General features: G+C 40.8%; 1 protein-coding gene across 2 annotated transcripts in view; it reads right to left on the reverse strand.

Moving 5' to 3' along the window:
• Positions 1 to 5,943: 5,943 nt before the first annotated feature.
• Positions 5,944 to 22,932, reverse strand: part of RELCH (RAB11 binding and LisH domain, coiled-coil and HEAT repeat containing) — an 86,213-nt gene continuing 69,224 nt past the window's right edge. For both annotated transcript variants that reach the window (XM_066625715.1, XM_066625713.1), the window contains 7 exons: positions 20,801 to 20,883; positions 19,944 to 20,007; positions 18,463 to 18,601; positions 18,227 to 18,343; positions 15,953 to 16,041; positions 10,528 to 10,598; positions 5,944 to 7,714 (listed from right to left, as the gene is read on the reverse strand). In XM_066625715.1, the coding sequence (XP_066481812.1) occupies positions 7,594 to 7,714; positions 10,528 to 10,598; positions 15,953 to 16,041; positions 18,227 to 18,343; positions 18,463 to 18,601; positions 19,944 to 20,007; positions 20,801 to 20,883 (684 nt within the window). In that variant the 3' untranslated portion in view covers positions 5,944 to 7,593. The remainder of the gene's footprint in view (positions 7,715 to 10,527; positions 10,599 to 15,952; positions 16,042 to 18,226; positions 18,344 to 18,462; positions 18,602 to 19,943; positions 20,008 to 20,800; positions 20,884 to 22,932) is intronic.

The raw sequence follows: 22,932 nt of genomic DNA on the forward strand, positions 1-22,932 counted from the left end.
ATTTGTTCCCTTACCTCGGAGCTGAAATGTTGGTTAGGACTGTGCCCTACGACTTCCATGGGTGGGCTGCATACTAGACTATAATACTTTTTTGGGGATAAATGTTGTGAAACTAAAGCTCAAAGATAGATAACTTTTAATACTAAAAACTAAACTAAAACTCTAATAGAAGTGAAAAGCAAAAAAAAATTTTTTAAGAAAAAATAAGCTTTTCACTTCTAATAGTTTTAGTTTAGTTTTTTAGCATTAAGGATTCTCTAGCTTTGAGTTCTAGTTTAGACCACAGCATTTATCTTGAAAAAAACTATTATAGCCCCATTTAACTTACTTCTGAGTAGACATGCATAGGATTACACTGTTATACATGGAGGAAAGAGATGTGTGATGCAACACCTTGCCCTTTGCCGCGTCATCTTAGCAACTTGGTCCTGAAGTTTCAGAGAGCATTGCTGACAAATTTCAAGAGCATATCTTTTTTGTGACCACAATGTCTCAAAAATGTGAATTTATTTCTTCCAAAGTTGAATTATATAGCTAATATCAAATTCTACTCCTCTCCAATCCCGCAGAAACAGAATATATGCACACCTGATTATAGCTTGATGGCTCCCAAGGAAAATATTTATTCTCCCAAGTTTGAAACAGTATCCACATTTTTTTTACTCATCCACAATAAGTGCTCCAATTATGAGATCCCTTGCCCTACAGCTGACTCTCCCCAATTTTAACTAAATCAAGTCCTCTCGGAATCTTCTAAAATATCATAGCTATCATAAGATTATACGTGGATTTGACTCAACATGAATGGCCCCTGCAAATGAGAAGGAATGTGCTGATCCCTGGAGAAGGGGAAAATGCACCCCTTTAAAATCAGTTTCAAAAACTGAACAGTCCTTTAACAATAGCCTCCTTAATGAGAGAGAGAGGGGGGGCTGACAATCCATCAGTCCTTCTCTCTCCAGGAGACCCCTCCCTTCCCCCTGAGCATGGGAAAGAAAGGTGATCACTTTGCATTGGTGAAGGGAGGGGCTGAGTGAAGCTCCTTTCTAAGCTTGGAGGTAATCTCTTATCTTACATCACAAAAGTCAGCAAGGCTGTTTTTAAATCACTGGAGCAAAGAAACTTTGCTTTTTAAATGGATTTGCTATAGTGCGTTTTTTTGCCATCCACGTGAGTGCTTGGAAGGGAACCCACATGAATGATTAGTCTCAACCTGTATAGCTAACAAGGTACAGTTCTAATATCTTACAGCTGCAGTTATGTCACAAAACTGAATCCATACTGAACTAGCTATAGAAATTGTCTTAACTTGAAATTGGCTAGAAAATTGTCAATGATGTATTTCTACACATTTTTCCCAATTTCAAAACTGCTAAATATCCTTTTCTGCACCAGCTGCATAGCGTTTACTACAGCACCTGTAGAAGGAAATTCAAAGTGTGCCTAGAGACTTGAAAAATATTCCTGTAATCAGCTATTGAAAATGAGTTGAATATTTGCTCTAAGAAAATGACTCAACTGTACTTATCATATGACAGGTAACATACCATTTGTAACACAGACTGAAACTTGTTTCTGAACATAAAATGCTTGGATATTAAACATTAACTAGCAGTTTGCATTTTTTCAGTCTGCTTGACAGCCTTGCAAATTAAGATTCAACATTAACTTTTGACCTTTTCCTTCAGTTAGAAAAAAAATGGCTGCGGTGGAAGGGGTAAACAGGCAGAGTCTGATAGTTGTGGTCCTTGTTCCCACTGGTTAGTTAGGGGAAGCTGGTCTGTTGGGGGGGAAGGAGCCACCACTCAAGACTAGGAAGCCCAGACATGAAAAGGCTACCTTGGGAAAGACCTTCAATCTGGTGGGTGGGAGGGACCCACTTAAAACTGTAGTGAGACTGGGGGATTCTAAGATATGTGATTACCTGCACTTTCCCTAGTAAACTGAAGCCATAGAGATGATCAGTAAAAATAAAGAGGAATTTAATAAAGCAGTGGTTCTCACACTTTTAGCACTTGGACCCACTTTTTAGAATAAGAATCTGTCAGGACGCACCAGAAGTGATGTCATGACCGGAAATGACATGATCAAGCAGGAAAATTTTTAGCAATCCTAGGCTGCAATTCTACCCACACTTACCCAGGAGTAAGTCCCATTGTTTAAAGCATATACATAGTAGCCTGTTCAAAGTACAGATGTGTCACATTTCCCCAAATGCAGTCCTATACCATGGGAGCATCAAGTCTAATATATGAAAAATAAAATATTGAAATGAATTGGGACCCACCTGAAATTGGTTCGCAACCAAGTGGGTTAAACCCATAGTTTAAGAATCACTGTAATAAAGGACTGAAAAAACAGAACAAATGAAAATTGGTGGAGATGCAGGGAATCAAAAAGCAAGATAGATATCAAAAATAAACCATAATTGACCAAGATGGCTGGTTAGCAAAGAGCTAGTATAGACCTTAAAATACAAGCAGAAAATAAAATGAAGTCAATGAATACAATAGCTGAATACTTTCCCCTGTTCACACTGGTTTTTTTGGGGGGGGGGAGAGGGGGTATTTGGTTCCTTCATTTAATCAAATGGTATTTTTCCCCCTCAATACAGCTATTCTCAATGACATTCCACTGCAACAAACCAAAGTGATTGCGTGTATGAACCAAGAAAACTTAAGGCCGATTATGTCATAGATCAGGAGTCTCCAAACCCCGGCCCGGGGGCCAGATGTGGCCCGCAGGGAGCCTCTATCCAGCCCGCGGCCAGCCTCTTGTCCCCTGAAAGTCTCTGGCCCACTCGACTGAATATGACCAGAGCTGTGCTCCGATTGCATCCGGAGGGTGTTCTGAGGGCCGGAGAAGCTGAGTGAATGAGCCCACTCATTCAGTTATTCATTCATCTAAGTTCCATCTCTAATTTATTTATTTAAATTTTATATGTAAATTTTTTTCCGGCCCTCAACACTTCGCCAGATATTTGATGCGGCACTCTGGCCAAAAAGTTTAGAGACCCCTGTCATAGATCAATCTGACTGGATGGATTATGACCATCTGAACCCCTTTACTCAATCCCTCCTCCTGGTCAGGAGCTGAGCCAGCTGGTATATGACAAGCTCAGCACAATGACTGACCAAGGTCCTTTGAGAGAAATCCAATTAGGAAGACACCTGATCCGAATAAAACTTGTCTGGGATGTTATGTGGCCCTTCCATAATGATGCTGAATTCGGTTACTGCAGGAAAATATCTCACAGTAGCTTTTAGGAGGTTTAAACATCACAGAAGCCTCTTGAGGACTAGAAAATCACTTTAAAAAAAAACAACTGTACGTTCTCCCTCTTCAATGACCACATAGTTGGCAACCTTCAGTCTCGAAACACTATGGTATCATGCTCTGAATGGTGGTTCTGCAACAGCGTCTAGTGTGGCTGAAAAGGCTGATTCGGGAGTGACAATCCCTTCCACACTGGGAGCGTGTAGTCTGTCCCTGGTCTGTCTCCCTGGCTATGGGCCTTCCTCCTTTGCCTCAGTCTGTTGGCTAAGTGTCTCCTCAAACTGGGAGAGGCCATGCTGCACAGCCTGCCTCCAAGCGGGACACTCAGAGGCCAAGGTTTCCCCATCTGTTGAGGTCCATTCCTAAGGCCTTCTGATCCCTCTTGCAGATATCCTTGTATCGCAGCTGTGGTCTACCTGTAGGGCGCTTTCCCTGCATAAGCTCTCCATAGAAGAGATCCTTTCGGATCCAGCCATCATCCATTCTCACGACATGACTGAGCCAACACAGGCATTTGTTTCAGCAGTGAATACATGCTAGGGATTCCAGCTCATTCCAGGACTTGCTTGGAACTTTGCTTGGAACTTTGTCCTGCCAGGTGATGCCAAGGATGTGTCGGAGGCAGCGCATGTGGGAAGCGTTCAGTTTCCTCTCTTGTTGTGAGCGAAGGGTCCATGACTCGCTGCAGTACAGAAGTGTACTCAAGACGCAAGCTCTGTAGACCTGGATCTTGGTATGTTCCGTCAGCTTCTTGTTGGACCAAACTCTCTTTGTGAGTCTGGAAAACATGGTAGCTCCTTTAGCGATGCGTTTGTTTAGCTCAGTATCGAGAGAAAGAGTGTTGTAGATCGTTGAGCCAAGGTACACAAAGTCATGGACAACCTGCAGAACACATATGGACCACATACAAAGACAGAAAGGGCCTTAATAGTTGAATAGGAGAAAATTGATTGCTATGGCTGATCATGTTGTTACAAGAAGACAGCAATTAGGTTGCTGGCGGGCTTGTTAGTGGGATTGGACAAACAGTCCTCTTCGATATAAGGCTTCAAAGGCATGGTACACAGCTGAATAAATCGTATCAAAAATGCAGAAGTAGCATGAAAGATATACAGAGAGGCACCACATTTTATATCAGTTATCTATTGCTGAGGCCATTTAGAACAAAACAAGGCCTTCCTCCCCCCCCCCACAACCCAGTAAATAGCTGATCATTTGAAAGTCCTAGAATAAACATACAAAGCAGGTATGCAAAACATTTTATTTAACTGAAGAAAGGACAAGAGACTTAGTCATTTCCAAATCCTTAGGAATGCCACCAGCATTTCTCAAACAGTCTTCTAAGAGAACAGTTGCAATACAATCAGTGCAATTGACAAGAGTTGGGTGTGGAAGGTTGTTTTTGATCAAAACATGAGTGTGTAGTCTAAAAATGCAAGATATGAACTTTGTGTAACAGGCCTTTTCTAATAATACACATATGATGGGCAACTGAAAGGACAAAGATAGTAATGCCCCAGTCCACAGCTTGATACAATTTTTTCTCATGGAGGCCTAAAGCTGGCATCTGATTTGCAGTATATGTTAGCACTATAGGTATTGGTAGTGTTTATTCTGTAATGGCAGTTCTACCCACTTCTCCATGCAGAACTGATGGGGGCTGTGACAAGTGCTCGAGGTGGTTCAAGTTTATCCCTCATTACTCTGTGGCGTAGCTAAGGGGGGATAAGGGCAATAAAGACCCCAGGCACCAGACTTGGGGGGGGGGTGCTGCGCTGCAACCCCCGTCCTGCCCTCTGGTAGTCAGTCTACCAGTGCGCCAATCCGAAGGTTGTCCCCACAGGTCCTTTCACCCAGTGGCACTCTGAGAGCCAGGGAAGCAGTGCGCTACCTCCCTGATCCTCCAAAGGCCTTGTAAAGCCCTCGGAGGGTCAAAAAATATCGCTTCCAGTTTCATGGAGGAAACAGGAAGTGATGTTTTTAAGTCCTTAGAAGGCCTTCTGAAGGCTGGGGAGGCTTCCCTACTGCTAATTGCTCTGAGCCCCTTCGGGGTGAAAGGCGGGGTAGAAATAAAGTTATTATTATTATTTATTATTAAATAGCTGAGGTCCTGCAGTTTGCAAGCTTGTATAAACACAGGGAGATAAATGTTTGAGCGTCTTTTTTCTGGTGGGTTTTTTTCCAAGTCCATCAATGGTGGATAGGTAAAGGGCAGGTAAAGACTGGGTCACGTAACTAAGCACCTCAAGCCTTGAGGCAATTCATTAGGGCTGCCTCATTACAAGAAATTGAGTGTTTTTGCAAATAAAATATTACTTGTAAATACAATTTCTTTCTAGATCACCTTTTATAAAGTCTCAAAGCTAGGTGGATCCCAATAAGCAGTGGTTCTCAAACTGGTGGGTTGCAACCCACCAGTTTATGTAAAGGTTCCCTTGTCCCTTTAAGGGGTGGGAGAAAGGGAGAGGCAGCGATGCAATTCCCAGGATTGCATCACTAAGGGGGGGCAAAGGGGGGGTGCTTGCACTTTTAAGTAGATAGGACTGCTGGAGCCTGCAGAAGGTGCAGGGAGCTCTGAGGAGGGCTGTGCAGAGCTCCCTGCACCTTCTGCAGCCTCCAGCAGCCCTATCTACTTAAAAGTACATACAAGCATCCTCCTGCGCCCCCCCTTAGTGGCGCAATCCTGGGGATTGCGTCGTTGCTCTAGCCCCTCCACTGCAAAGACTTACTGAGGGAGTAAAGCTCCCTCAAAGTTTGAGAACCACTGCAATAGAGTATCATTTTAACAAGTGGGTCCCAATGCTAAAAAGTTTTAGAATCACTGGCTTACTGTATCCTCATAACATTCTTGTAGATAGGAATTGAAATGAACGATAAAATCTGAAATCTAGAAAATGTTAGAAATAACTACTGAATGTGTGGGTGACAGGTGGCACCTGAACTAGCGCTTCTGCAGTTGGGAGCATTCGCTATAAATGGAAGCTTCCTCCATGAACAGTTTCCCTCAGCTCATGGAGGAAGCTCCCAACAGTGGAAGCACTAGTCAGATTGCCCCTCCCCCCCACATTTTCATTGGAAGGTTGGCTATGATTGGGCTGTGAGGCTGTGTTGGTGGCTGAACAAATTGTTTTTATTTGCACCAGGGCAAATTATTATTATTTATTTGCAGATAGGGTTATGTACATATCATGCACTTTAACCTCTATACTGCAGACCTTATGTTGGCCCTAAATACTGAAAAAGCATTGACCTATGTAATCACTCCAGATATGTAGCATGCCATTTAAGAAGGTAGCTATGCAATGTGCTGGCTAACAGGCGAGTTTTAACACACCTGTGAAGTGGCCAAAGGTGATATCACTTTGACATGCAGACATTACACACTTATGACACTGGCTGTTTCAAACACAAAAGATGAATCAATGCTTTCTACGTATGCAGCATCACCCACAAACCTGTCTTAAGATTGCAGTACCAAGCAGACCAACATGAAAGTATGCCTCACAAATCAGTGCAGTTTTCTTCCAACATGGTTAGGAATGCATGAAAATAGTTTCTTCCCTTCCACTTCTCTGAATTCACTGGAATGTGTTTTCTAGCAGGGAGGCTGTTACTTAGCTGCTTCATGCACAGTAAAGACAGAAATACTTATGAGAAGTGCACCCCCAAAATCTGGTATATCCATGGCTTCTAGAATGATCTGGTACTCCATGAAACTTGTAGTGCAAGCAGGTCCGTTATGTATTCTCCATTTCCACTGTAATTCAAATATACAATACTTAGGGGGGAAAAAGTTCCAGAAATCAGACCAGGCTGGTGGCCCCTGCCTTTCATTTTAGAAATATTTTTTAAAATCTGCATTACTCTCTTATAACTTAAATACATAAGTAATCTCCACTTTTATTACTTCATGACTGTGACTTCAAATTTACATTATTTTAAGTACCATCATAACAGTTCCACGTATAATACAGATATCAGTCGAAAACCCATCAGGAAATAAAAAACCTTCACTTTTTATTTTTATATATATATATACACACACTATATATATAAAAATAAAAATTATGCTGGAAAGACAAGAACACAGGACAGGAACTTGATACAGACTTAATTTAGTTTTATAATTAACCACATTTAACCCAAAATTAACAGATATGTAGCGATATTCAAGAACAGTGCAAATATGTTTGTAGGTTGGAGTAAAATTATAGTACAAGAACATAAGATGGGGAAATAAAAAGGCAAGTACTTCAAGTACAAGGAACCAGTCTTAATGAGGTCTCTCAGTGTTTACAGGAACTTCCTGTTCCAAATTTACTTCTTCCTCTGAAACACATTAGCCAGCATGGCACCTGAGGTGGTCAACTGGCCCATTTTGTTCAGGAACTTGGTCTTTGTGTCTTCACTCACCAGGCTTGCTGCAATTGACATTGAGCTAGGAAGAAGAAAACATAAGTTAATCACTGCCCGGTATTGCTAGTCAAAAAGAATCTGGGGCAACAGGGCTTGGAAAAGGCCTTTGCCCAAGACCTCAGAGCAGTGATTTGCAACTTTTTAAATCTTGTGGCATACTGACAAGGCACTACAATTGTTAAGGCACACCATCAGTCTTTTGACAATTAACAATGCACACCACGCTGTTGGTGGTGGCACACATCTCCCAATGGCCCTACTAATAAATGACCCTGTCCCAAACTTCGTGGCACATCTGCAGACCATTTGCAGCACACCAGTGTGCCACAGCACAGTGGCTGAAAATGGCTGCCTTAGGGAACACGAAGACCTTAGAAAATACTTATCAAAGTATTGACCTATATCAGGGGGTTTCTAAACTTTTCAGCTGAAGGGCCGCATCAAGTGTCTGGCACAGTGTCGAGAACCAAAAAAAAAATTAAATATAAAATTTAAATAAATACATTAGAGATGGAACTTAGATGAATGAATAAATGGGCTCAAATGTCCAGGATTTCTCCAAACAGCAACACAGTCCAAAGCACACACTTAAACAGATCCCCATTCCCCACCTCACAAGCACAACTCTGGTTGTGTTTGGTCAACTGGGCCAGAGGCTCTCAGGGGACCAGAGGTTGACCACGGGCTGGATAGAGGCTCGCCATGGGCCGCATCCAGCCCCTGGGCCGGGGTTTGGAGACCCCTGGCCTAAATGATCTGACTAGTATTAAGCCATTGTACAATGTCCATAAACAAGTTCATCAACTCTTATCATTAAGACTGAAAATCATGTAGAATATTGGAAGAGAGAAAAAGAGAATAATTCAGAGGATATAAAGATAGTGCCCTGGTAGTGCAAACATACTGGAATTTCTGTTTGGCAATGACAAAGGCAGCATTCAGAAGGCCCTTGTACAAAGTAAATTTGAAATGCTATGTGCATATTCAGGGAAGAGGTGCTATACAGACTGATAGCACAATCCTATGCATGCCTGCACAGAAGTTCCACTGTGTTAAATGAAACTCCCAGGAAAAGGTGTATAGAATTGTAGCCTGAATTTATGTGTACTTGTCCTCTAAATCTGCCTGCCTAAAAACACTGAAGGCCATTTCAATGCCTGATCTTGGAAATTGCAAGGTTTTCAACAACTGCCACTAGAATCAAGACCACAGCATTTAATGAAGGAAAAAAATTGTATACAATTAAAAAAAATTGTACTTAGATGTGTGCATTCAGGGAAAAGGTCTCAAAAATCTAAGGACATTGAATTAATCTTGCAGGGGGGTTTCCTTTCGTGAAGCCTACTTTAAGCATGTTTACAGTCAGAGAAATAAATCCTTCCCCCCTCCCCAGTTCAATGAGACATACCCACGTATATAGCCAGAATCTCCAAGTTCTAAGTAACATTATGTCTTAAATGCAATTAGCTGAAAGATGCTGGCATACCCATTCTGCATCTCAAGGGACAGGAAGCAGATAATGTGGACCAAAATGTCTTGGAAATTCATGGTTATCTAAATTTCTAAACCTGTTCTGCTAGTTGGCAACCTTCAGTCTCGAAAGACTATGGTATTACAGCACTTATTTCTTTTTGTTAACAACACAGTTATAGTGTACAAGTATAATCAGTCTGAGTTCTTTAGGGAAGAAACAGGAATCACTGTAGGTCTCTAGCAATGCCTGGCAATCCTTCTCTCTTAACTGCACCAAAAGGATTTTGGGGAACAGGCAAACTAGTATCTGTGCCAAGCTTCCTGCAACTACAAGTCTTATAGGCAAAAACAATTTGCAATGGTTTATGCAGGAAAGGAACGTACTAATGACAAGTTTAATTCCTAGCAGCCAGTTGCTTAGCAACATCATAATGTTTTTCAAAAGAACCTGTCTAGGTCTAGGTCTGATCCCCAGAACTTTTCCTTGCCAACCTGTTCAAATTTTTTCAACCTCATTTTCTGTGGGCTGTATCCTAACCTGTCCACAAACAATGGGGCATCCTTAGAAGCTGCTTGTGTGAGCGGAAGGGGGTCTTCGCACAAGTGGAATACTCCTTCCAGGAACAGAAGGAGCGCTACACTCTGTGGACAGGTTAGGATACAGCTGTCTAGTGTTCTATTCCACTCAGATCTCTTTCCACTTTTCTTCTGATATATCTTCCTACGATTTCTCTTGAAAACAGGAGACAATGACAATTGGCTAAGAAATACATTAACTAATCACCTTTATGACAAGAACAAAATGACTATTGCCAGAACTTTTGTTCCCCCTAGCCTGAACGTTTTGTTGCCAGTTTCACTCAGTCACTCTAGTTGTCACACTGCTGGAAGCATGACAGAGGCAGAAACCAAGAACTAGTTATAATGAATATTTGTTTCCCTGCAGTCTCTCCTCATCCAAGGGCCTGGAAATATCTCTGTATTGCCTTATTTTCAGCTGAAGGTCAAACAGTATTTTCCTGACTTGGAGACCAAATATGCCATCTTATGCTTACAGTCACCATGTAATAAATATTATAAAACAACTCAAAGAACCTGCCTAGGCTGAAAATTTGATGGTTTAGCATACTAGGATTCATTAACACAGAGTGCAATCCTAACCCCTTATGTAGCTCTAAGAAAACAAACATTCCCTTACTTCGAGGAGGCCTCCGTGAGTAACACCCAACTGCAAGATGCAGCACATGTCCCATTGGCACCACTATGCCAGTGCTGGAAACCACTGACATAAGGGGTTAGGATTGCGCCCACAGTATCTCACAGAGCTAGCAGCAAATAATTGCTGAAAAGTAAATGCCTTACCCTTGTGGTTCTTGAACACTCCTGTTTTCCACTTTCTGCTCACACTCCTTTATCATGGAGCTTAATATGACCTAAGACAGGACATGATAATGTTTCATATAAAGTTTCAAGTATATTCCTGGGTTATAAGATACATGTTCTCCAAATGAAGTGTAAGTGAAGAGAGTGATACATGTAACTTTGCATCATCTAATACAGGGGTGTCCAAACTTTTTGGCAGAAGGGCCACATCATCTCTCTGACACCGTGTCGGGGGCCAAATTAATTTACATTTCAAATTTGAATAAATTTACATAAATGAATATATTAAAGATGAACTTATATGAATGAATGAAGGTCTTGCAATAGCTCAGGGCCTATAAAAGGCCTTGCACAAAGCAAGGCTGGCCTTTCCTTTGCTGCTGCTGCTGCATCACAGACGTGAAACAACGAGCAGTGGAGGGAGCCCTCATCCCACAGCTCACTTGAGAGGCCAAACAGTTGCCCTCACGCTGAGAGCAGTTGCATTGGGCCAGTGTGGGCTCCAACAAATCTCCAGAGGGCCAGAGGCTCATTGGAGACTAGGGGCTCCCTGAGGGCCACATAGAGAGGCCTTGAGGGCCGCAAGTGGCCCCAGGGCCGGGGTTTGGGCACCCCTGATCTAATACAACATTTTTGGTAAAATACACACACACACACACACACCCAACCATAGATCCAAAAAGTCTGCACAGCAATGAAAGCCAAATTTAATAATCATGTTTCAAACAATAAATGTAAGTGTGCTGAAACAGCAGCTCAAGATACACTTTTAAGACACCATTATTGCTCAAGATGTATTTTGTGATGATCTGTTCCAACTAGTGCTTAAGAATTGTGTTGGGTATCTATACATGTAAGTATTGTTTGTTTCCAATGAGTAAGATAGGATTTCAGTCCAAGTCTTACTGAACACAATGAGCTTACTTCTGAGTAAATAACAGTTTACAAACAGTTCCTAGTAATAAGTAGAAAACCTGATTATAGTCTCAGCATCATACACTCTGAAATCCTGGAGCTGAGTGCTTGTTCTGGGAGTTCCTAGTTTGCTGCTTTTTGATTTTTTTTGGTTTGGTTTTGCTTTGCCCACTAATGCATAAACTTTCTTTTTTGCACACTGCTACTAGTTGAAGTTATCGAAAGTTTATCGAAATCTGTGATAAAGAAGATTTATCACAAGTAATACAGTGCTGTACACCAATGATGTCTATGTCCTGCTATAACACCCAGATATGCTTTTCTGGATCTTAAAGGAGCCTTTGACTCCGTTAATAGATCGCTGCTATGGGACAAACTAGTTAAACTCAATATAGACCCTAGACTTCCAACTCTTATTCAGAAACTTTATACAGGCACCACCTGCCAAATTAAATTTACATCTTCGGGGAAATTGACTCCCAAAATTCAGGTTGAAAGGGGAGTGAAACAGGGGTGCATTTTAGCACCCACTCTTTTTAATCTTTTTCTACACGATTTTACCCCCTTTTTGCTTCAGATAGATGGACATTTTTCCAAACTAGGTTCAATGCATATTCCAGCATTGCTTTATGCAGATGATGCAGTGCTGGTATCCTGTACACCTATTGGACTTAAGCGACTTTTAAATAGAACTTCTGACTATCTGAAATGTAACAAACTTGAACTGAACTCTCAGAAAACCAAAGTTATGGTCTTTTCAAAATCATGGAGCCCAGGTACTTGGTCTATTGGAGGGGAGAAACTGGAACAGGTCAAAAGCTTTAAATACCTTGGAATTCACTTCCACTACAATCTTTGCTGGGGTACTCATCAAAAATTAGTTACCAACTTGGCCCATGTCACTTTGCAGAGCACCAATCAATTCTTTTTTAGTCAGGGCAATCATTATATACCAGCTGCTCTCAAGGTATTTAATGTCAAGGTATTGGCACAGCTCCTGTACGGGTGCCCTATCTGGATTAGCTCTATAAATCACACCCTTGAGAGTATCCAAGCTAAATTTTTGAGGGCTATCCTGGGTTTACCTAAATCTGTACCATACTCTGCATTATGTTTGGAGACCGGACAATTGCTCTTAGTATCAAGAGCATGGCTTTTAACCATACGCTATTGGCTGCAATTACATTATACCGTGAAACCAGGCAGTCTCCTATCCAGAATGCTATCTGAGTCTGGTTCTTCTAAATGGTATAGCCAAATTAAATCAAAAATCGAATCAATTGGTTTTTCATTGGATTTTTTAAGTTTCTATCCATTCCCTGAAGTTAATCAAAGGGTAAAGCAAAGAATGGTAGACATTGAGGCACAAAACCTCTTTGAACTTGCTTCTAAAATTTGCTCCCCTCTTAATTTCTCTATCCCGCTAAAGTATGGGCAAATGGCTCCTTATCTGAGTATTCTGATCAACCCCTCTGAACGTCGTGCAATCTCTTTGGCAAGATTCAACGTGTTTCCATCCAAGGTCACAGAAGGCAGATACAGGCAAATACCATATAAAGAACGCCTCTGCCCTTGTAATTTGGGAAATGTTGAATCAATCATACACATTCTTTTTTATTGTCCTCGGCACACTAGATCCCGCCACACTTACATGACTCCACTTCTCGGCAAAATGAATGGGCTTTCGGATGAGGCAAAACTGAAGTGTCTCCTAAATGACTGCTCACCAGATGTGCTAGAGGGAATTTCTAAATTTTTACTTTTGGTGATTTCCAAGCCTTCTTAATGTAATTTGTCAAAAATGTTGATATTTTATGTTGAACTGTAAATGTTTTATTAGTAATTTAGTATCTTAACTCCGTTTTTGATAAACGGGATTAGGACTAATTATGTTTGCTTTTATGATTTCTCTATCTATGCCTAATAAAGGTTCATTCATTCATTCATTCACCCAGATATGGAATGGATTTATTCTAAACAATTTATAAAGCAATCTTGACAAGTGTAACTAGTCCATAATATGTTTCTTTTACCTACTCTGCCTGCCACATTATAATAATCATTTCTGGCTTGGTAACAGCCTCAAAAAAACCACCCTTTTCCAGTTTGTAAGATACCTTTTCTCCCTGGACACCTAGAAGCATTCCACAGACAAATCATGGCAGTGATGATATACAAATCTTTTAAAAAAAATAAAAATATAGGAACAGATCCCCCACAGATACAGAGGACCCACTGTAATTCTTAAAATATTTTTCTTCTTGGACTTCAGTGAGGGCCTAGTCACCATGCAATTAAACACTTTTATTCTTCTTGAGAGTATGTGATGGAGAACTTTTTCCTTCGTTGTTGTAGGCCTGCTCGTAGCTGTTCCTGTGTGCCAGAAGCGTTTGCTAGTATTGAAAATGTGCTATGCAGACTGCTCTATGGGTGCGGATGTTTATATTTTTCCCTCTCTTCCTGTGGTATTCTGTGTTGCCCAGGATAATGTGGGCAGTAAGTGTTTAGCTGTTCCCATGGAGAGGAGATGGTTTTGTTGATGGTTAGAAGTCACTCCAGCAGCCTTTCCTGTAGATGAGGCATGTGTCCTTTCTGGTTTCCGGGGTAGTCAGCTTGAGATTTTACATCACGTCCTTCTGCTACTGACCAGTATAACTATGTATCTTTGGTATGAAGTTTGCAAGGTCATGAACAGTACAAACCCAACCACAGATTACCAACTAACTGCACAGTACTTGAAAATGTCAGAAGTACATAATATGTGGTCTATTATTTGTTAACTACCTTTTGTTGAAGTGGCGTATAAATATTTTTAATCATAATACCTCATTGTATGTCTATGTCCCTAATTACTGCCCTAATGGCTTGATTACTAATAGCCCAAGTCTATTGATGAGTAGCTGCTGTGCTGGGTGTTATGAAGAGCCATAAAGCGCTTTTTGATACCCAGAAAGTAAGCAGTGCCAGGGAAGGCCTGCCCAGTCGCGCAGGTTCCATATCCAGCCAGGTGATTGCTGTGACAGGTAACTGCTCCCCTGGACAGTGACGTGGAGAGGGTGTTTCGGGCAGAGAGGATGGGGAGGGCAGTGGTTCAGGCCCAGGAATGGGGTGGGGATGGCAGAGGAGCCTTCCCCTGTATCCTAAATCCTGTTCCAGACTGGAAAGCCATATACAGGGCTACTTGGTTCTGCACCAGTGATTTAGCTGCTGCAGATCCAAGTAGCCCCATCGAGCAGACTTGGATTCTACACAAGGTAAGGAAACAAATGTTCCCTTATCCCAAGGAGACCTCCAGCCTACTCAATTTCAGCGCTGGATACAGGCCACACTGCACCAGCAATGAAAAGAATTGGGCTGTATTAGAATTGGGCTAATATTACTATTCAGATAATGCTAATGTTACAGTTAATCCATGAGTAACATCTCTGTACAGGGAGATCCCCATATACACAGATCCCATGTCTGTGGTTTCAATTGTTCACAGATGCGGGGACCCCCTGCCCCCCGAAGGTGAAGGTAGCTATGCTCCTTTTGCCTCCAGAGCCCCACAGAGGCCAAGTATGTCTGCCCATGGCCTCTTTGGGGCCTAGAATGACCGTTTAGCCCAAAAAGGTCACTTCTGGTTTTGCCGAAAAACTAGAAGTAACTTTTTTTGCCTCAAGGGCCATTCTGAGCCCCTCAGAGGCCATGGGTGGACATGCACAGCCTCTGTGGGGGTCAGAAGAGCCTCTGGAGGTGACAGGAGCACAGGGGGGGATGTATTCACAGTTTCAGGTAACCACAGCGGGTTCTGGAATAGAACCCCCACGGATACCAGAGCACACGTGTATACATATCAACTGGCTTGTTACTTATTTCCATGCACAACCATGAAAGGTATTATTTAAAACTTTTTCTGCTCTTTGTCCATTAGAACTGACAGAGACTGTACAGAGACAGAACAGTCAGAACCATGACAGGGAAGTTGCAAATGGCCAAGAGAACTAAAGGGAATTTCTGTAATTACTTACCCTTAATTTTTTTTTAAAATGTCACCACCTGTCTGGAATCTTAATAGCCGATTTTCTCTTTACACCATTAAAACAAAATTATAAGGAGAAAGACAGTGGAAGATAGTTATTGAAGCAGGGGGCTTCACAATGGGGAAAAAAAAAAGATGTGTCCATTTTTTAGCACAGTAAAATAACTTTCTGTTGACAACCTCAGAATTACATAGCTGGCTTGTCATGACTAGGAAAAAAGTCTTGTCAGATCCAGCAATTCTTTCATTATTGCACATGGGCTTCCTTGTATTCAAGCACAGTCTAAACGATGAAAAAATTCATTAGATGTAATTTTCTCATGTGAATAAGTTCTCCACACCTAATTTTATCAGCTGCATTCTTGAGGTTAAAATATCACTTGCTGGGATGGTGGTAGCTACTGAAAACTGAAAAATAAACTATTTCATCAAAAACCCAGATGCAGGGTGGCAGTGTGAATTACTCACCTCATGTTCTGGTGACAGACTTTCCATGTCATTTCGTAAACACCTGAGTCCAGGTAAAAAATGACTGACCATTAAATCCTCTGAAATAACTAGAAAACAATGTTAAGTTTTGACAACGGATGACTGACATGCCTGTTTTTATTGTGTATTCATTTTTTTTAGTTGGTTGTGCATTGCTTTTTTTTACCTGTCACCACCTATGAGTTTCTAGAATATTACCGCTATGCTGGTTTTAAATGATCTAGATCAGGGGTGTCAAACATAAGGCCCGGGGGACGGATGCGGCCCCAGAAGCTTTTTGTCCGGCCCTCAGGCTCTCAGCTACTGAGGTGTTACTGCTGAAACGGCAGCCCACATGAAAATTGGGCTTTCCCAAATCTTGAAATACGATCAAGATTTGCATACAATGAAAATACAGACTCGTATTTTCTCTTCTGTCATTTGCAGTTAATGAGTTTCTATATGAGAACAAGGTCTGGCATCTGGCCATTAGCTGCTTAATGATGTCATTTCCTGCTTAATAATAATAATAATAATAATAATAATAATAATAATAATAATAATAATAATAATACAGGTATTTCTATACCACCTTTCTTGGTCCTCAGATTTCTCCTTAGACTTTATTTAAGGTGGTTTACATAGGCAGGCAATTTAAATCCCCATAGGGATTTTTACAAAGAAGGTTTCTATCTTTCAAGAAACCACAACATTCAGATGTTTCTTTCTTGATCTGGTCGCACATTCTGGCCTCCATCCTCCCACACTCAGAGCAGATGGAATAGCTCGGCTCAGCTTGTCAGCTGCTTCAAGGTCGCACGGTGCTGGCGGCCTCGAACTGGCGACCTTCGGATGTTATCTTCAGGCAAATGGAGGCTCAACCCTCTAGAATGACATCACTTCCGGCCCTCAGCAGGAGTCCTGAATGCTAACTTCGAACCTCTGTATGAAACGAGTTTGACACACCTGATCTAAATTTTAACTGTTTATCATTTTATGCTGTGTTTTATGTATTGTTTGTAAGCCGTTTTGAGCTTTTGGAAAGGTGGGATATAAATGTTTTAAATGTATGAAATGTCACTGCAATGATTTACTTCAAGTGAAACTTGAAAACTCGTGCAAAAATCATATTGTTTCATTGTCCAAATGTCACTGCACAGTCTCCTTGGGAAAAATGCAAGTAAAAAAGAGGTGAAATAGCAAGTGAGCAATGCAATGCATGTAGAATGGCAAAATAATTTTCAAGACAAGACTAGCATTTGCAAGGCAAACAAACAATAAGAGCACAGACAATTTTCAAAACCCATTTGTCTTCAACTTCTTGTAAACAAAATCCAGAAGAGCAAAAATTTTTAGTTCAGTTTTAGGTACCAGATAAAGAAAATATCCCTCTGTCATTGGAAGAAGTTATTTCCAGTGCATGCTCTGAAATATTTAAAAAAGTTAATGCTACAATAAATTTTCTAATTCTCTCTTAGTTTGTTAGAGAGGTGGACTAGAAGTTCAAATCCCCTCAGTTCTGAAGCCCACTGAGTGACCTTCAGCCAGCCATGAGCTCTCAATCTAACTTATTTCACTAAGTTGTTGAAAGGAAAAATGGAGAAGAAGAACAATACAGGGGCCCCCCATAACTGTGGATCCTATATCCATGGATTTACTTATCCATAGATCGGGTCCACCAGGCCCCCCCCCCGCACAAGCCCCCCCCCGCTCCCCTCGCCTCTGGAGAATTGTCTGAGCCCTCAGAGGCCATGCACATCTGTCGGTCTCTGCTGGGCTCAGACTGAACTTTGGAGTGAAAAAATATGAAACTTCTGGGGCTTCCCCAGGTCACCCAATGCCTTATAAGGCATTAAAAATGTCACTGTCAGTTTTTTCAAAGGTCATATTTTTCACTCTAAGGCTCAAGTCTGAGCCTGGCAGAGGATGTAGACGGACGTGTGCAGCCTCTGTTGGGCTCTGGCTCTGGAGGGTGGGGAGGCAGTGTTCACCCATATCCACAGTTTCGCTTAACCATGGGGGTTTCCAGGACAGAATCCCTGTGGATACGGGGTATGCCTGTATATGTTATTCCTAAGCTTCTTAGAGGAAGATAAAAATATAATTAAAAATGTAAATGTACTTATATCAGCCCCCACACAATCAATATACAACAGACTTTGGTATAATTGGATTTTTTAGTTGTAGATGTTTTGAATTCAGGGCCAATCAACTGATTGCTGATGCATAACAGAGTGACTTTTTAAAAATAAGTTCAACACCGAAGAAGGATACAACAACAGGAGAGTGCACTGTAGGCTTCGAAGAGATGAGTAGCAATGTCCAATCTTTTTGAGTCTGCAGACTGCTGGTTATTAACCAAGGCAAGTTTATGTAAGTGTGGAATAACAACTGAAAAAAATAAATATTTGAGATGAAACTTACAGCAATAGCACTTAAAGACTTGCAAGAAGAAGCTGTAATAATTGAGAAACAAGAAAAAAGGTTTGCTTTCCATCAAGACAACTTACATTCGTCTCTAAATCGCGGCTCAGCATTTGGTCCAACTCTTCCAAAGGTTTTAATGATTTCTGTGTGTAAAGAGTGCTGGTCTTGGTACTGAGGATCTTCCAGAAAAGAAGCCAACTGCATCTTCACTCTCTCTAACAGCTTAAGAAGAAATGTAACATAAATTACAAATGCGTTCATGTAGAAAACATGCAAAAACTCAGCAGAAGAAAACCTATAGAACTATTGAGCACATCTTTATTTTCTATTTTGTGTGAAAATCTAGATATTACCTTTCAAACATTGCTACAGTATATACTAGCCTTTAGAAACAACCACTTTAGTCTCATAAACAATATAACTCTTCAATATGGACGACACCTAAATATGATTCTTGTGCATTCAAACCTCTGTTCTGACATGTCTTGATAGGTTAATTTCTAACTTCTTGTGCTGCACTATAAGAGTGTGTATATTAAGAGTTAATGAGCTACTTCTTCTTTGAAGTTCAGCTGTGGCCCAAAAATTCTTATCTATCCTACTACCATGCTAGAGCAGTCACCACTAGCAGAACCCCTGCTAACTGGGTAAGAGGCACTCTTTCAAGTGGGTGTTCCTCTCTTTAGCAGGGGGAGAGGAACTAGCCCACCTCACCCCAGCAGCGTCTTTTGTAGTGGCTGCCTGCTAGCATTTTTTTGCATCTTTTTAGATTGTGAGCCCTTTTGGGACAGGGAGCCATTAGTTATTTGATTTTTCTCTGTAAACCGCTTTGTGAACTTTTAGTTGAAAAGTGGTATATAAATACTGTTAATAATAATAATAATAATAATAACAACAACAATAACAACAACAATAATATTAATAACAATAATAACAACAACACCACATATTCTGGTGGCAACTGGGCCAAATAAGATTGTTCATTGTTTTGGCCAAACCAAAATTGGGAGGCAAGGCACACCGTTTCTCCTCAAAGTTGCCACTATGACCAATTCTGAGAGTGCCTTCTCAACCAAGATCCATGAAGGAGTCAGCAAGAAGTTTGCATCTCCTAACAACTGCTACACCGCGTTTGAGTGCCCTGGTAATGGAAGCCCAACTTGTATGTTGAAGTGGCAAAGCACTTTAACAGCATGTTCAGTTGCTGTCTTGGTTATACATGCCTACTTTTGAGCCAACTGATACCACCACAGCATTAGCACTTTAGTAGCCATGTCTACCCAGCGACAGGTTACTGGTATGCCAATACATATGCACTGGGGCACACAGTAACCAAGTTTAACGGAAACCACCATTACATGGAACCCTTTCACAAATGAGCGCTTTGCCATGCCAATTACCAGGATCAAAGTGACCCTCAATGACTTGTTTTCAGCACTGCTTCAGAAATACCTACAAGTTTCATAATGAGGAAACACACATGCATGCATGTTCATAATAAATAGCTATTCAGTTCTATAAGATTTGGAACACCTATTGTTAGGTTAATATGATATCATCTTACCTCTCTCTGAGTAACTGTTTCCATTATGGTACCAAAAGCAGGAATTGTGGCTATTCTTACAGAGCTAGGAGAAAGAGTAACACTTCTTCAGTCTTTAACATCAAAACAGAATTCAATGAAAAATAATGTAAATTTCAAAGTTAGTATTTTAAGATATATTAGTTTTTAGCAATGACAAAATGATAGACCAGGAAGAATGCTCAAAAATAAAGAAAAAAAGGAAAGAAAGAATTAACTCAAGATCACAGTCAGAAACTCACAATTCAGGATCACTGGACAAGGTAACAAGAGCCGGAGCAACCCGCTTGTCAACTAAAGCTTCATTCATGCCTCGAAGAGTCAGCTGTAAACCAGTCAACATGCAATAAAAATGATTTTAAACTGGAAAGAGAACTAAGTTAGCTATGACTGAGGATGGGCAGACAGACTCATTGGCCTCTCTGAGTTTAGTCACCAACACAAGGAATTAACACTGTTAAAAACTCTGTTCATGCTTCAGCATTTCCTGGTAACAACTTGTTAGTGAGATTAGCATCCCTCTTTGACAAGGAAGAAACAAAACACCAATAAAGGAAGAAGTAGAGGCACCACTCCACTGAAATTGACAGTATTACATTTCAGAAGAAATGCAACTTTTAAAAAATCACACTTTATTTTTTCAAATACAGATACTGCAATAATTTTACCAACCACTGGAAAACGGTAAGGAATATAGACTTTAATTGCTAAAAAAGCATTCCTGTCTTTAAACAAAATCAGAAATGAACTGATCAAAATATGAAAAACAATTCTGATGGTTTATTTCTTGACAAGTCGTAAGAGGGATGCTAGTTGTATAAGACAGTCAGGAAACTTACATTTCAGGGTCACTGGAGAGAGTAATGAGAGCAGGAACAACTCTCTGAGCTACCAGAGTTTCATGTACCCCCTTCACCAACAGCTGAGTGGGTAGAGCAGAGGGGATATCACAGGTGATGCACGGAAATAGTGAGCACAGTATCATGGGAAGAACAGCACAACCAAGAAGAAGAAAAACACAAGAAGCAAACCAAAATTAGAAGCAAATACCACTACGCTAAAAGTGCCTTATTGATATAAATATGCAGAAGGCATGATGAAAGCACGTGGCCCAAGGAGGCAGCACAAACTAGACAAACTGTGGAGCTGTTAAAAACAAAACAAAAAGAGATGGCATTCGGGTTTTAAAATAATTCTCTTTTTAATGGGTCCCCCCTCCCCCCGCTTCTATGCAGTGGGTATTAGACGGAATAGTTTAATGTGATAAAAGGGATCATTCAGGGGAGATTTGCTTAATAGTTTCCACATGACAAATAGGTACAAAGGAAATGGTCAGGCAGTACATGAACTGTGTAAAATATGCTTTACTCCAGGACTGCTAGATTAAATTACTATGGCAAGTACTACTGAAGGTGGGATCTTATAAAATGACCAATCATTTACTGTAAATCTTGCTTATGAGCAGTATGTTTTATCTTGACTTTGCAAACACCCTGCAAAATGTCACAGACTTAACACTTTTGTGAACATTTTAATCCCACAAACAAAATGATGACTACTGAATCTTAGGGTCATTCTAAAATACTCTTGTGGTTTATGCAAGGGCAAAAGAAAACAAAGTGTCAGTTTGATCCTTTAAAAAGTTGGGGTTAGGAAAAAAAACCAGACACTACCCACCATGGCACTAGAATCTTTAAAAAGCATATCCTGAACAAAAAGCATTAAAACTTCCTATCTGTGTGAATTTTAAAGTACAGGCGGAACCTGTTTATCCGTAGATTTTATTATCTACAGATCTGACTCCAGGGGATTCACGTTGAGCCAGACATGGCTCCACCTGAACTCTCTGAAGGCAACTGGAGCTATGCTCTAGTTGCCTCTGGAGGGCTTTCTGAAGTCTGCAGAAGCTGTGCACATCTACATGTGGCTTGTGCAGGCTTCGGAATGGCTGAAAAGGCTAAAAAACACTACTTGTGGTTTCCGGTGGGAAAGTGGAAGTGACTTTTTAATGCCTTAAAATGCATTAGGAGACCTGGGCAACTCTCCTTCTGGAAGTAGTTTTTGTGTGTGTTTTCAGCCACTCTGAAGTCCACAGAGACCGTGGGCAGATGCAGGCTTCTGAAAGTCCTCCGGAAGCAACTGGGGCACAGCTCTGGTCATCTTTGGAGACTTTGAAAGGAGCTGAAACCATGGATTTTGATATCCATGGTTTTCAGTATCCACAGGGAGTCCGAGAATGGATCACTCGTGGGTACTGAGGCCCCACCTGTAACTTTCATACCATCACAAATTAGGAATGAGCATTCAAGTATATTTTAATTTTAATGTACAAAGAAAGGGCATAATGACAGAAAGTCAAAATATTTGCTTGCTCTTGCCTTGTTTAAACCAGAAGCAGGTTGGCTTCAGTCTTTCATGGTCTCTTATTTATTTCATATTTATCATTCTGGTAGTTCACTAGTAAGTGTTAAAAGTATAAACCAAGAGCATAGAATTTCTGTAGCTCATCTGTGCAAAATGATAAAAGTATTTTGCTCATGCAGTGTCTTTCTGGATCTGATTTATATCTACTTAGTTCAGCACATTTTGCAACAACTCCAGCAATCAACAGGTGCAAGGCCGTTCATCAGGGATCACGGTCTACTTCTGCCCCCAGCTCTAATTTAAACCAATGAACTAAAATATAATGTAGATTCAAGTTGACAGTCTTACTGTGCATAAGTTGTGTTCAAACCAGTGCCAACTTTGTGTCAATACAGAATGCTATTCACATACTTGTAATATAGGTAGTTAACATACACAAGAATGCAGAAAAAGGGAAAGCCATGTAAGATGCATCATGTTAGTCTCAGACAACAGATAATGTTTGCATTTCCTCACCTTCCTACTAAGTGTTGATATATGTCTATATTAGAGCTAAAGAGCAGGCAGTTGTCAGGAGATGAAAAGACTCCATTTCCCCAAAGGTAAG

This window comes from Tiliqua scincoides, chromosome 4, assembly GCF_035046505.1.
Source record: "Tiliqua scincoides isolate rTilSci1 chromosome 4, rTilSci1.hap2, whole genome shotgun sequence".
Lineage (NCBI taxonomy): Eukaryota > Metazoa > Chordata > Lepidosauria > Squamata > Scincidae > Tiliqua > Tiliqua scincoides.